Source organism: Phodopus roborovskii, unplaced genomic scaffold (assembly GCF_943737965.1).
Source record: "Phodopus roborovskii unplaced genomic scaffold, PHOROB, whole genome shotgun sequence".
Lineage (NCBI taxonomy): Eukaryota > Metazoa > Chordata > Mammalia > Rodentia > Cricetidae > Phodopus > Phodopus roborovskii.
Window position 1 is genome coordinate 9,345,626 of NW_026126648.1, and position 15,939 is coordinate 9,361,564.

At 39.7% G+C, this 15,939-nt stretch overlaps 1 protein-coding gene across 6 annotated transcripts in view; it reads left to right on the forward strand.

Annotated features, from left to right (window-relative positions):
- The window catches only part of Kcnip4 (potassium voltage-gated channel interacting protein 4), a 998,325-nt gene extending 983,637 nt beyond the window's left edge, over positions 1-14,688 (forward strand). For 2 of the 6 annotated variants that reach the window (XM_051174060.1, XM_051174065.1), the window contains exons 6-9: positions 8,096-8,203; positions 10,723-10,827; positions 11,396-11,458; positions 14,498-14,683. In XM_051174060.1, the coding sequence (XP_051030017.1) occupies positions 8,096-8,203; positions 10,723-10,827; positions 11,396-11,458; positions 14,498-14,545 (324 nt within the window). In that variant the 3' untranslated portion in view covers positions 14,546-14,683. Of the gene's footprint in view, positions 1-8,095; positions 8,204-10,722; positions 10,828-11,395; positions 11,459-14,497 lie in introns of all 6 variants that reach the window. The other 4 variants (XM_051174063.1, XM_051174062.1, XM_051174064.1 and 1 more) reach the window with 3 other exon arrangements.
- The last annotated feature ends 1,251 nt before the right edge of the window (positions 14,689-15,939 follow it).

The following is a 15,939-nucleotide window of genomic DNA, read 5'->3' on the forward strand; positions in this document are numbered from 1 at the left end:
TTATTTTGTTGCTCACACTGTTCTATTATTAGTCAAGAAGAAATGTTTCAGTTGTCTCTGCTGTCCCTTTGACTTACCTCCATTTAAAGGGGTGGAGATTAAAATGTGCACCTAAAGAGTACAGGAAATTATGTCCCTCAAAACATTCTCGGTGATAATGAGATCAAGGATACTGGTTACAATCCATTCAGGCTCCACTGTCTGAAATCAGTACCTGTAGGTCTCAGTCTGAGGTTGTAACCCTGGACAGATAACTAACTACCTTCCAACTGCATTTATATCAGTATGTATATTGTATATACACAATCTTATTCTTCTGACTTTTGGAAGTCTGTTTCCTAATTTATTTATTCATTCATGTAAAGAATTATGAATTCCTCCTGGGCAATAGTGGTATACACCTTTAACTTTAGCACTTGGGAGACAGAGGCAGGCAGATCTCTGTGAGTTTGAGTCCAGACTGCTCTGCAAAGCCATATCCAAGACAGCCAGAGCTACACAAAGAAAGCATGTCACAAATAAAAAACAAAACAAACAAAATTATGAATTGTTGACACCTCTTAATGTTCTGCAATGTCACTTATTAGAAACTGAGGTGGAATGGAGCCTCTCCTTCACATCACCCCACACTTTTCTCCAGCAATAATTGTGAGGCACATATTTGTAGCTTGATATGCTACATGACCACGGGCCTCGGCTTCAGTCCAAGCTAAAAGGGAAGCCTGGAACGAATCAGAAATCTGTTTCAGCTTCCAACAGAAGTCTGTTCCAAGCTCTGTGCTGTGATTCTGTCACATCCCTGAGCAGCCATCTACAAAGTAAATACAACAGTACAGTATGCGTTCCTCGGGCAACACCAGCAGCTGGCGTTATCTAACACGGAACTTCTGAAGGAGACAGCCCCTTAAATTAGCAATCCCTACTCTTTACTACATTAATTTCTGTGTCTCAGGGCCTCTTACCCACTAGTTCCTCTTCCTTAGGAATATAAGACAGAACTGTGAGAAAGAGAGGAAAGGGTTTGCTGAAGAATCATTTCTTAAAAAAAAAAAAATCATTCGAATTAATTTACATATTCAACAATCGGGAGTAATGAAATGGGTAGTTTTATGTCCATGTCACTATGCAGTGTGCAAACTTCAAAACGAAGCTAGGGAGGTACTGAAATTAGAGTTCAGTAACCATAACATTTTAGAAAAATGGTGAGAGAAAAATGGAAGAAGAATATCATCATAGTTCGGGTTCATAGTTGCATAAAATTACATTTCCATTAGTGTGTGTTTGCATCTCTGTGTGGTGGTGGATTGCCATTTAAAACGTGGTTCTTGGGGCTGGAGAGATGACTCGGCAGTTAAAAGCACTAGTTGCTCTTCCACAGGACTAGGGGTTCAATTCTCAACACTCACATGGGGACTCACAACTGTCTGTAACTACAGTTCCAGGAGACTCACTTCCCCCTTCTGGCCTCCAAAAAAAGCACTAAATGCAAGTGTTGTCCAGACATACATGCTGGCAAACACCATATACACAGAGTAAAAAAACAAATCGTTTTTAAAAAACTGTTTCAAACATGATTCCTATTGTAGTTCAAATTTTTCAGAAGTCATGTGACTGCATTATTATATCAAAACATAAAATTACTCCTTTTTGGTAAATATGGTACATGTTTTATGAGTTACTGCAATGATGTCATGAAGGATTTTCATGGATGTGACAAAATACTTGTGATATTAAAATAAACATACCAAATAATATGTAATGTGGTTAGTAAATATTAAAAATGCACTATTTTATAGATCATATTTAACATATGATGTAAAATGAATATAATATCTATAATGTATTTAAGACCATACATAGGGCTTTTATTATGAATATATGCTCATACATATGTGAAATAGAGGATGGAAATATTAATATTTAGACTTATGTGTGTTTAGAGTATTTTTCAGTAGTTCTATGATTTTGTATTATATTTGTAGATATATTTATTGTGCACACATTTATGATATTGTTTAGCATTTATCAGATACAGCAAGGTCAAGTCAAAGAACTTCAAATTTAGTTTACTGTAGCTATAATCACCTTTCAAGGCACTAGTTATTAAAAAGCTATTACGCCACCTGGAAGGTGCCGCTTTGAAGGCCCAAGCAAGCTGATCAACTCCGCTGCCATCCGGCCTCAGTTCCAGCACTGAGTAGGTTCAACACAACATCAACTCCATCCACAAACTGCTTGAGTACACAGAGGAGCTGGTGCTGCAGAACCAGAGGTCATTACTGCATATCCCTCCCCCAGCATGAAGCCACTGTGTCTGTAGCCCACCCTGTGTGCCCTGCTGGGAGAGACTGCAAGCACAAAGGCCGACTTGACTTGTGTGACAGCCTAGAGCTCTCATAGACCCTGCCCTGATTCCCTGCCTAGCTGCAAAGTCATTCTGACCCTGGGCAACAGCAGGACATCCAAGATGAATCTCAGTGATGGCCTAGTTTACAGTAATTCAGACATGAGTAAACTTGAATCAGACCAGTGACTGGTTGCAATGAATACTTACACATAAAGCTGTCTGGAGAAACATATGAATATATACATATGTGTTGCATGACACAAAGCAGTTTTCAATGTCATTACATCCAACGTATGTGTAATGGAGTGGTGGAAAAGATAGAAGAACAAAGTGGTGCATGCTGCCTGGAGATAAAGTGGAGCTGGAGACAGCAGTGACAGGTATGAGAGGAGGTCGATGATGGCGTGCCCATTCAAGATGATGTGCAGCAACCTGGGATGCAGACTCAGCCCCAGAGCATGCTGCCTCACATGATCACCCTGGCTCTGAGCAACGACAAGGTGTCCAAGATGAAGCATGCTTCATTGTTTTAGAATTGGACCTCCTCAAAAGACCTCCATGGCCCATGCCACCCCAGAGGTCATGTTGGTATCTGTGGTCTGTGCTGCTGCCACAGGCCATGTTGAGGTCTGAGGTTCATGTGGATGTCTATGGTCTTGTCTTCTCCTGGAGACCGTGTCAATACTGGAGGCCCATGCTACCACCAGAGGCCGGGGGAGGGGGGGATAATTAGTCTGTGCTCTCCCACAAGGAAATGTTAGCTTTGTAGTCTGGGTTGCTGCACGAGGCCATGTTGGGGTCAGTGGTCCTACTGCAGTAGGGAGTCATGTTGATGTGTACGGCCAGTGTTGGCAGAGATGCAAGTGCGTGGCCTATAGTGATGCCTGAGGTCATTTAGATGTCTGTGGTCCATGCTGCTGTCAAGGTCCATGCTGAGGTCCATGAGCCTATGTTGTCACTGGAGGCTATGTTGATTTTCATGGCCTAAGCTGTCATTGATGTCATGTTGGGGTCAGTGCTCCTACTGGGCATCCTACTGGGGGGTGTGTTGATGTCCATGTCCAGTCCACTGACTAATGCTGGAGTCCATGCAGCAGCTGAGGGTTGGTATTCATGGTCTGAGCTGCCACTGAAGACCATGTTGAGGTCAATGGCCAGAGGTCATATGGATGACTGTGGACTGTGCTCCTGAAGAAGCCTATGTTGATGTCCATGATCTGTGTTTCCATCAAAGACAACACAATGGCCATGGTCTGTGCTGCTGCCTGAAGTCATGTTGGTGTTCATGGGCCAAACTGCAGCTGGGGACCATATTGGTGTCAGTGAATCATGCCATGGAGGCCATGTTGATTTCTGTGGTCTGTGTTGTGACCAGAAACCAGGTGGAAGTCTATGGTCCATGCTCTCACTGACTGTGAAGAGCAAGGAGACTACTCTTTTTTTTTTTATCAGAAAGTATTATATGTTATTAACTTCTGTTTTAGTAAGTTAACTATATTCTCCTCTGAAAGAAAAAAAGTCTTTCTTCCACATAGACAAGAAACTCTAGTGGGCAGACCAAAACTTAGCTCAACTGGGAACTTCTAACAAAAGAGATGGAAGAAATTCCACCATCCTTCGAAAGAAGACTTCTGGGCCAAACAATACTGTGGTTTAAGATATGAAATTATTATGTCAATGTGGTACATTTGAATATCTCTGAACTAGTTACATAGTATAAAAATTTTCATTCAATTGTTTTTACATCTGCAGTTTTTAGATTAAAATCTCAATTAAGTGAAAAATTTTAAATCTTACAGAAGCCTTACAGTGAATTACAGAAGTCCCTGTGACTTACAGAAGTCATACCTCTTATGTGAAAGACCGTTTTCTTTAGTATTAGGCATGGTTTCCTCCACAACCCATAACTAAAGGCTAGAATAGGAGCCAACAGATTATTTACCTGTGAAAGCAATGGCACCTTATGCAAACAGTGTCATGCATTCACCACAGATGGACTTACCTTGTTGTGCTTCATCATACATTTTCATGTGAACAACCTCAGAAGGAAGCTACTCTTGCAGAAGTATTCTGCTGACTGCTGACTCACAGATGAGAAGGAGAGACATAGAAGGCTTCTGTGACAACCTCTAACCCCCATCGCCAATCCCCCAAAAGCAACATCCAAGAAGCCATCAAAGAGAATCCTTAAAAATTGTGATAAGGATGCTGAAGTGTAGCTCTCCACTATTCATGACTTTTGGTGTGCCTGCATGTAAGGAAGACTCAGTTTTCTTTAAAGAGCTGGCCATGTGGAGAATGACAATGCTCCTAAGAGTATGTGGGCAACACAAACTTTTTTTCTTCTTTTTTTGTGGGGGGGGGAATAGACCTGGGAGGACAGGGAAGTGAGTGTGAGAGAGATGCATTATGTGAAATTCCCAAATAACATGGAGGGGAAAAACTCAAGACATTATTCTGTTTCTGTTGAAATAAGTAAGCTATCACTTCTATAGAATAAGATCAGACTATAATCTTGTAAAACATAGACATATATCTGTACATAAATATATGTATATGAAGATATAAGTATACACATATTGGTATCTTTAGTCCCAAACAAATGTAACTTTAGTTAGTTCCTGAAATGTCATCGTCCAAATATTTTAAGTAAGAATATAAGTACTGTGGAAATTTGACCTACTTAAAAGGTCATGTTTGAGAAAATCTGTACTTTAAAGTTCCTATAAAATCCATGTAAGGAAAACAAGACACAGCACATACAAGTGTATTAATTACTTTCTGTGCCAAATCTGTCACCTTTGTAACCTTTAGTGAGTCATTTAATGTCTCCCATCTGGACTTGGTTGCAGCTACCTCCAAATGTATTCTTCTCACTTAGGTCGGGGGACATCTTCAACTGATAGAAGTAAGAATAACTAATGCTCAGAGAATAGTAACCAGCTCTGAGAAACTGAGTTAAGGGCTGTCAGATGAAAGAGATCGGCCACTATTCAACAAGACCTGCTAATTATCACGTCAGATCTTGCTCTCTGTCTTCCAGAGTCTACCAGATCTACAAAAGTCACACTTTCAGTTATGAATCTGTATCAAGTATAAAGCAAGCCAAATTTAAAAAAAAACAGAGACAGAGAATAAAAATATTATCAAATTGGGTTCTAAAAATCTCCGGCAGAAATCAACTGAGGAAGCCTCTTTAAGGCAGGCAACTGAACTTTCTGACAGAGAATCCTAGGCAGAACAGTGTCCCCTTGGGCAAGGCACCCAAATATAAGGTAAAACAACATCAGGAAAGTGGTGTTATAAACTTCCAGCAGAAACTGACTGGGGGAGTTGAGGTACTCAGCTGTACTTCCTACTTCTTTCTCCCTTAGGCATTTTTATGGCGCAGCATAAAGAGCAGTAATCCTGTTGGAAATGGCTTAGCTCTAGCTATCTTAATAAAAAGATAGTTTTAATCCTAGGCTCTTTCGTTCTCCCCCCTCCCTGTCAGAGTTAGGGCAGGAAACTTTCCCCAGCCAAAGGACCTTGGATCATAGCCACTGTTTAGTGTAAGTCTGCTCAAGATGCTTAGAACTTGAGAGGATGGTATGCATGAAAGGAGCGCTTTCCCTACTAACACCAGAAATCATAGAATAAACGGTGACAACAGTGTGATCTTTATTGGCTCACAGGAATGAAGAGACCAGAAATGGCTTTGACTGCACACTAAGGGTGGCCCAGTTTATTAGCAAGATGCTATGAGCAGCCCTTGAATTCTATGACTGACTGTCCCCGTCATGAAGGGAAGAACACCTCTAACCTTGTTAGCATTCCATACAAGAGTCCAAGAACCTCGGAATCACTATCAGACTCAGATTAGGTTCAGTACTCTATCAGCCACAAATCTGATGGTCTTGGCCAGAGGTGACAGATCATGCTCTATCAGTAGAGCCAGGGATGGTATTGGGCTTCTCTATTGTTGCATGGACCACTGAATAGAAACATATCCAAAGGGAATATCCTCTTTACTAAGGAGGAAAGCAACAAGATTTCTCCTTGTGGATTGATGACTAACTTATCCACCATCATAGAGCCCTCATCTAGTAGCTGATGGAAACAGAAGCAGACACCCACAGCTAAACACTGAGCTGAACTGGAGTCCGGATGCAGAGAGGGAGGACAAGACCAGGCTGCAGAAACACATAGTGACAGCTAATCTGAACAAGGAGAAGCTAATGGGTCCCCAGACTGATAGCTAGAAATCCAGCATTGAACCAACTCAGACCCCCTGAATATGGGTCTCAGTTAGAAGGCCTGGGCAGTCTAAGGGACCTCTGACAGTGGAACCAGGATGTATACCTGGTACACAAAAAGACTTTTGGACCGTGTTCCCCATGGAGGGAACCTTAACCTAGAGGCAGGAGGGAGGGCCTAGTCCCTACTCCAAATGACTTGACAGATTTAGAGGACCCCTCCAGGAAGGCATCACCCTACATGTGGAGTGGGAGGGGGGATGGGATGAGAGGGTGGTCAGGGGATATGAGACGGTGGAAGGGAGGGAGGGAGAAGGGGAAGGACAGAGAGGGAACTGAGATCGATACATAAAATAAGAAAATTAAATAAATTTTAAAAATAAGAATTCTCATTGTGCTAAAGGATCTCTCCTTTAGTATTTCACTTTGGACAAATGAGGAAAAATTAAGTGCAGAATGCCATATTAAGCTATCATTTATATAAAGAAAGGGGAATACATATAAATAAATATATCATACATTGTCACAAAAATTTGTTGGAATGAAAATAGCTAATTTCAGTTTGGGAAGGGGAGGACTTTTCACCAGACATCTTACATAAATTTTAATTTGTTAACTGTAGATGTGGTAACTGCCCCAAAGGCACCACCAAAGAAAGAAAAACACTATATAAAAACTAGGACAGGGAAACAGCTGTAAATGGTGGAATGCAGAAAAGGGGGGAGAATTCAAGGTCACCCAAAGGGTAACTTCTGGATTTCCCTCCCCTTCTCACTTCTAACAAGAGATTGTCCCTCCTGAGTTCATCACATTGTAATATTGACTATACTTTATAGTAGCAACAAATATACCGACATTTTTCAGGTTAACCTGGTTCCCTTTCACTATAATCATATCCACTTAAACATTAGCTGACAGTTTCACAGAGTAAAACAAGTTTCATAGCCAATGCTCTCTCCTCAACTCTTTCAATCATCATGAAATCTTTATGAGGGAGATATTGTCCTCATTTTTATAGATATGAAGTCAGAGATTTTTCTATAGTCATTTCTATAGATATGAAGTTTAAATCCAGGCAGTGTGGCTCCAGATTTTTTCACAACTTCCCACATGCCAATTATAACTCGACTTCTACTTAAAGAGCACAGATTATCTGTTTCTTATTAACAATCTTCATTTGTTACTCTTGGTATTATTTTTTTTCTTTTAAAGTGTGTGTGTATGTGTGTGTATACATACATGCACAAGGTTTGTCTAATTATTCAGGAATAAAGGCACAATTCAGTCCCATGGTTAATATAACTCAATTTCTAATTAATTGAAAATATCTAAAGGTAAGGCTTAGGTCATACAAAGAATCTTGAACTGAAGACTAAAAAACACATTTGAAATTTGGAATATGGACTTTTGAACATGGAAACATGTTCAAATTCCAGAGGGTTCTTAATTTTGCTACCATTATTTAAGAGAGACTTTTACCAAATTCAAAATTCTATTTTTATTGCTTTTTTAGGATTTCATCAAAGGTCTTTCCATTTTGCTTCGTGGGACAGTACAAGAAAAACTCAACTGGGCATTTAATTTGTATGACATAAACAAAGATGGCTACATCACTAAAGAAGTAAGAGATGGCACACCAATTTAGCTGTCCTCTGGGATAGTTTTACTTCAAAATATTAAACAATTTTAATGATGACTTTAAAAATCACATTTTAGGAAATCAACAATATGTGATATTGGTAGAAATGGGATACATTTTAATTAAAAAATGCAACAAATAGGACTCATTTGTAGAAAATCTCCAAAGAAAATATGAAACATACCAATATTATATTCCTTTTTTTCCTGTTGATAATGCAGGGGAAAGCGGGGATCCTTGAGAGTGGTAGAGTGTAGATCGAAGTTTCTGTTCTGCCAGGTCCCACAGCTATTTTGTCCCAAAGAAACACACTGATGCTTATATTGACTATAAACTGTTTGGCTGGTGGCTCAGCCTTCTTAATAGCTAGCTCTCTCTTAATCGTTAACCCATTTCTATTAATCTGTGTATCTCTACATGTTCTTGGCTTACTGGCAATGCCTGAGCCTCTTGCTTTCCCAGCAGCTACATGGCATCTTATTCATGATTCACTCTCTGAGTTCTTCACCCCAGAATTCTCCTAGTCTGGTAGCCACGCCTATACTTCCTGCCTGGCTACATCCTGCCTGACCATTGGCCAAATCATCCCCTTTCAGCAGAGACCTTCTTGTGTCAAGTGGACAATAGTTTCAGGGACAAGGGCCCCAGAAAATCAATAGTTATCAAAGCTATTCCACCCAATGGCTACCAGATCTTTCCCATGTTGGGGCATGGATAAGGATAATGGTCAGCTCAACCAAAACCATGAAGGTAAGCAAATAATGAGAGATTCACAAATTAAAATTCTACTTAATTGATTTAAAACATCAGGAGAGAAGGCAAGCAATAAAGAATGAGGGCAGGTAGGCACCCTTAGTGTAGGATGCTAATAATATTTAAAATATATATATATTCTGCTGGAAGTCTGGGTGTACTTAATGGTCAAATGGCCTGTGCTTCTCTCTGCATTAATATCTTCCCCAAAGTGAAGGTTTGAACAAACATCCCCATTTGAGAAAAAGTATTGAGGACCAATGACATGACATGCCTCACAGGATACAGACTCAGTGTACCAGGTCACCACTGCTTGATTTGTCATTGGTTGTCTCTTGGGCTGTGGATACATAGGGTCAATTATGGTGTCATCAAGGAGTGCTAAATTTAAGACTTCGTGAATAGAATTACTCCTTGCATATTTGGTATAGCATGAATATTCACTGCCTAGGTACCTCAAGAATATGGAGGAACCTAGAGAACATTAATAAATCTTGGACATTCCAATTTGAACCATTATTTCCTTCAATGGTGAGAGCTGAATACAGTGCTAATGATCTATCCCTTTCTGTTTAGTATAGCTCATCAAGTCTGCCTACAACTTAGTTATATCGGACTACTTACTTATGTTAGAAACATCTTTTAAAGTTTCACTTATTTTTACAAACTGCTTTATCAGGTAATCCATACCCTCAAAAGTAAATACTCTGCCTACAACTTAGTTATATCGGACTACTTACCTATGTTAGAAACATCTTTTAAAGTTTCACTTATTTTTACAAACTGCTTTATCAGGTAATCCATACCCTCAAAAGTAAATACGAATAGAACTGTGTCACCTGCCTAATCTGTTATGTCAAATAGTAAATCTGAATAACTAGATATTATTTTACCTCCTATAAGATTAAAATGGTGTAAGGAGTATGGGTTTTTCCGCCCGCCGCCGCTGGTCTTGTCCCGCTGCCACGCCAGCCCCAAATAATGCACAGAGACTCTGTATTTGATACAATGCTATTGGCCAGGTGCTAGTTTCTTATCGGCTAGCTCTGTCTTAATTATTAACCCATTTCTATGTATTTCCACGTGGTCTTACCGAGAGTGGAGGAATGGCGGTTCTCTTCTCTCCAGGCTCTCCATCCTGACCCCTTCTTACCACTTCCTATTTCCTCCTTGTCTCCTAGTCCTGCCTATCTTGCTTTTCTATTGGCCAACAGTGCTTTATTCATTAAACCAGTATGAGAAACATATACAGAATGACATCTCCCATCAAAATGGCATGACAAAAAAATAGAATTTACTTTAAAGGATAACAAAATGTTAAGGTACTTAACATTTGAATTCATATTCTTCTATAACATCTTCAATTTACTGCCAAAATAGGAAAAGGGGGAAAAATAACTCCAAGGACTTAGCAATTAGTAGTTTTATTACTAAATGAAGGATATTTCTAATAAGTGGAAATTAATAAGTGTGTAATAGTTCAGTAAAACCAAGTCTATATTTTTTTAATTAAAGCATTAAACTAGACTATTCCTTTTCCAACCAAGTGAGATACATAAAATCTACTTCATTTCAAAACTGCTTTTGGCCTGTTTGTTGGCTTCCAGCAAACCAAACGGCACCTCACAAAGAATTTAAGAAATAAACAGGCAAATAGAACACTATGAACAGAGTCTCCTAATACATCTCAGATGTGCTTCTTCACATGATGTGGTGTGCAGGCTCACATGAGTTCCTTTCCATTTCAGGAAATGCTGGACATAATGAAAGCAATATATGACATGATGGGAAAATGCACCTATCCTGTCCTCAAGGAAGATGCTCCCCGACAGCATGTAGAGACATTTTTCCAGGTGGGAATGAAGGATGTGATGGGGTGAGGGGCAGTTTGAATAGATTTCTTGACACTCATGTAGCACCTTGATGTAAAAAAAGAAAAGAAAGGTAAAGGAGAATATTCACAGGGATAGAATAGGACCCATAATATCTTTATCTCATAATATGGGTTTCTGAATTTATTATTAAAGACAATTGTAATTCCATAAGTGACTACATTCTAAGCCATTCTCTTATTTCCTAAGTGTTGTCATGCAGTGCCCACAAGAGCAATGATAACCAATTATCACTACTACTCTCCCATTTTACAGATGAAAAAATCAAGACACTACAGTTCCATGAACTGTGTGAGTCCTGTCATATTTAGAAAACAGTTTAGGTGACTCATGCTTCACATTACAGGGAAAAGGCTACAACCTATGATGACTTGTCTCAACCATTGTAAGAACTCACTAGTTCCTCCTAGCATGGAATTGTCCCGAATAACATATGATGTGCTACTTTCTTACCTGTTTCTATTAGGTACACTGAGGCTATCAAAAGACAATCCACTACAACACTTTATTCTTTTTTTTTTTCCAACAGAAGATGGACAAAAATAAAGATGGTGTTGTTACCATTGATGAATTCATTGAAAGTTGCCAAAAAGTAAGTAAGGAAAAGAACTATTCCTTTTGTTAGCATCAGCTACAGTGAGCACAGCCAATATAAACTGAGCAAAATATAAATCAAGTGTATAAGCTGAGCACGATAAGGAGACAAACTTCTCATGTGAACACAAGCAAATTTATGCGCATACCCGATTTGATAGCATGTCTATCCTGAGGCAAAAATTATGCATGCATTCCTGTTTGTTTCAGGAAACCTTTAGAGGTTACTCGTTACTGACAAATAAAAAAATAGACAACAGGTGGTGTTAGTGCATGCCTTTCATCCAAGCATTTGGGAGGAGAGGCAGGCAGATCTCTAAGAGTTCAAGGCCAGCCTAGTTTACAGAGTGAGTTCCAGCACAGCCAAGGCAACACAGAGAAACCCTGTCTTGGAAAAAACTGAACAAACAAAAACAAACCCATAGATTTAAATTACTGTTTCTGAAGCTAGAGAAGTAGGTCGGTGGTCAAGAGTGCTTTGCTGAGAAGCAGACACCCACAGATAAGCACTAGCCAAACTCCTGAAACCCAGTTGCAGAGAGGGAACAGTGATGAGCAAAGGGGTCAAGACCAGGCTAGAGAGACACACACAGAGACAGCTGACCTGACATGGGGGAGCTCATGGACTCCAGTCTGACAGCTGGGAAACCAGTATAGGACCCACCCAGACTCCCTGAATGTGGATGTTAGTCAGGAGGACTGGGCAGTCTGTGGGGCCTCTGGTAGTGATCAGTATTTATCCCTATTATATGAATGGACTTTGGAAGCCCATTCCACATAGAGGGATACTCCCTTAGCCTGGGCCCTGCTCCAAATGTGACAGATTTTGAAGATGCCCCATGGAAGGCCTCACCCTTCCTGGGGAGGAGAAAGGGGATGGGATGGGAGTTAGGGGAGGGGGGATGGGAGGGTGTGGGACATGGATTGATATGTAAAACAAGCTTGTTTCAAATTTAAATTTTTAAAAAAATATCAACAACAAAAGACTGGATAAACAGGGAATCAGGATAAAACCTGTACTTTGGGTAACCTTGGATAAAACCTAATATTGATTTCACACTTGCCCTGTAAACTCATTATGAAACTATGCACTGTTAAATACCGAGTGCTTGCTGCTCCCCTTATACGACCTGAGCTTGGATTCCAGCACCCATATGGCAGCTCCAGTCTTCTAAGCCCCGCAGCATGGGATCGGATGCCCTCCTCGGGACTCTGCAGGAACCTGCATGCTTGTGCTTACATACCTACACACAGACGTATGCACGTGCGCACATAATGATAATACAAACTTTACTCTTTCCAAGACACAGTTCAAGGACAATGTTATGTGTATTTATTGTGTCACTGTAGAAGAGAAATCGAATGCCACAAACAACAAAGCTTGTATTGGTTTTGTTTTTATTTGTTTTTATTTACTTATTTTAAATTTACATCTGTGTGTGTTGTGAGGAAGGATAGTGCCATGGCACACATCTGGAGGTTAGAAGACAACTTGTCAGAGTTGGTTCTTTCCTTTTCTATTGTGACTTTCAGGGATCAAGCTCAGATCCTCAGCAAAGTATCATTAATTTAATTACACAGACAAAAAGTAGCATTTTGGCTGAACTCCGTAATTGTCCCCACTTACAAAAATAAAGATGAAACAATTTTTGGGAGAAATCTAGTAGTTCCACGCTGCCCGGAAATCTAGATTTAGCTCACTTAAGAGTGATTCAACTCCATGAACGGGTAGAGCCATATTTACAAATAAACATGGACACCTGTTTGCTGTTTGTTTTCCTCTTTCAATTGTTCAGTTTCAACCTTCCTGATGCCTGCTTGCTTGTCAACATGTCTGAAAGATTTAAAGTGGTGACGTCACCGCTCTTAGTGGTGATGTGACATAGGTTGGGCAATGGAAGCCCCAGTGGTCCAGCAGTGACTCATCACCGATACACATGGCTTTACCAGCTTTACACAGAGTTTACCAGCAAGGCAGAAGGGCTGTTTTCAACAGTCCAATATGTCACTGTAGCTCATTCCTAAGAAAGCAGCAAAGCTGAACACAGCTACTGTGATGCAAGTTTCTCCTGACCGATCATTCCTCCAGCCTTCAGAAACCATTCAGTTTCAAAGTCATACAGACTTAGCAATAACTGTCAGCTACAGAGGTAAAATGGCTGCAGGTGTATTGGTTATTCCCTGTCCTGGAAATGGGTACGTGTACACTTTCTGAGCTTTGACTTGCAATCTACAAAAAATGTCAATGTTCTCGTCTGTTCCATTTGGATGATCTCTTGAAGCTCACCATCCTAGTTCTCTAAAGGAACAAAACTAATACAATGGATATTATAAATATATTAGTGTGTATGTGTGTTCTCCATATATATATAAAATCTCCTTATATATACATATGGGGATAGATTTATTAGATTGACTTACAGAGTGTATTATCAGTAGTTTAAGAATGACTGCCTTGCACTGAAGAGACTGAGAATCTGTCTCAGTCTACAGTCTCAATCTGACATTAGAGTCCTAAGAGACTCCAGGAGAGCTACTGACCTTCAGTCTATGTGGAAATCCTGAAGAAGTTGCTTCTAATACTAGCAAAGGAATATCGTAACAACAGGGTAGATCAACTTGCCAGCAAGAGTGAAAGCAAGTAGGCAAAAAGCAAACTTTTCTTCTCCCATGTCCTGATGCCACCCTGATTTAGGGTGGGTCGTCATGCTTCATGTGATGTGAAACAGAAAATCCATCCCAGGACTACCCAGCAGCTTTAGTAGATCCCAGGTGTGGTTAACAACCATTAGCCATCATACTCACTGTTTTCTTCCTGACATCATTTGAGAAACACCCGTACCAAATAAGACTGGGATGAAATATCTAAAGGCATATTCAAGCAAGCACGAAAGCCTTGTGTTACCTGTATAAAGAGTAAAGATTATCTACACTGGTCAACATAAAGCAGCACATGAAGGGTATAGGCCGTACGCGGGGCAGCAATACTTTCCATTATACACACAGCAGATCAAATCCTTCTGTTTCTCCTTTGCAGGATGAAAACATAATGCGCTCCATGCAGCTCTTTGAAAATGTGATCTAGTGTGCCAGCACATTCTCCGCTGAAGAAGCCAGTGTGAACGACCCTGCACACTTACAGGCTGGGGACACCATTTCTAGCATAGATTGCTCAGCTTTACACTGAGGCACATTATGCAAACTGCTTTGTGTTAATATAAAATAATCCCCCACACACACACAAATATTTAAGTTTTCCAGTTACACATCTGCATCTTCTCCACAATATCACTGGGGTTGTGAAATGTGTTAACTCGTTTCATACTCTAAGAAAAGGCACCGAATCTGGAATAGTGTTGCTCCTTAGCCACAGATTACTGAGGCTTTCACAGATCAGCGATTTTAAAACCCAAGTGGGTTTTCCCAACTTGTTTGTTATGTTTTTAGTCCTGGAATTTAAATGGTTTTCTAAAATATTTAAGTATGCATTTAATTTCCAGAAAGCCAACAAACTTCCATTTAATTTGAATCATCCAACATTGAAAAATAAACAAAGATTATTGCAATGAAAATAAAGACCAAAAACAGTTCCCAATTTCTATGGTTTCTCCACCTGCTGTTAAAGACATTAATGTATTAGGCATTTTTTTAAGAACATCTAAAAAATTAGTTTATTATCAGATGTTAACATATACCTAATAAAAATTATTTTAGTATTTGTTAATTTTCCATATTAAAGCCAAGGCTCTATATAATCCATGTAACTTTGGACCTGTTCGATCTTACATGTAGACTGTTTTGTATTGTGTCATGAAGTAGAAATTAAACAAACCAAGGATGTTTACAGACTTGCAATGGTTCTGAATATCTGTCCTCCAGCACCTAGTGATGCTTATTAGCAAGTAAGCCTAACAGCAGTAAAGGGCAATTCTAGCCACCATCAAAACCCCTAATGTTCTCATAGCATGTTTAGTATAAGCCATTCAGGGACAGAGAATCCTTGCCTGCCCCAAAGCCACCAGGAGTGAAGATAAAACAAAATAATCTTTGAAAACACCAGTGATTCTGTCATATTGGAAATAATGCATAAGACTGTATAGAAAATGAATACAAATATTGAACAGTTCATCTAAATTGCATTATGATTTAGCTCATTGTAGAACTTAAAATGATTCAGATTCATTTCAGTGATCTTAAGCCAAAACTGTAGAGTTGCCACAACAGTACTATAGGTGTACACATCTTCCCTGTTTCGTAGAAATATCACAAGTACCAAGAGGATACAGGAGGAGAAAACTTGCGACTGTCTGCAACAATAAATCAGGTATCTATTCTGGTGTAGAGATAGGATGTTGAAAGCTGCCCTGCTATCACCAGTGTAGGAATTAAGAGTAGTACAGTACATGTACACTGAAATCTGCCATCACGTGTTTGTGTAAACTCAATGTGCACATTTTGTATCTCAAAAGGAAAAATAAA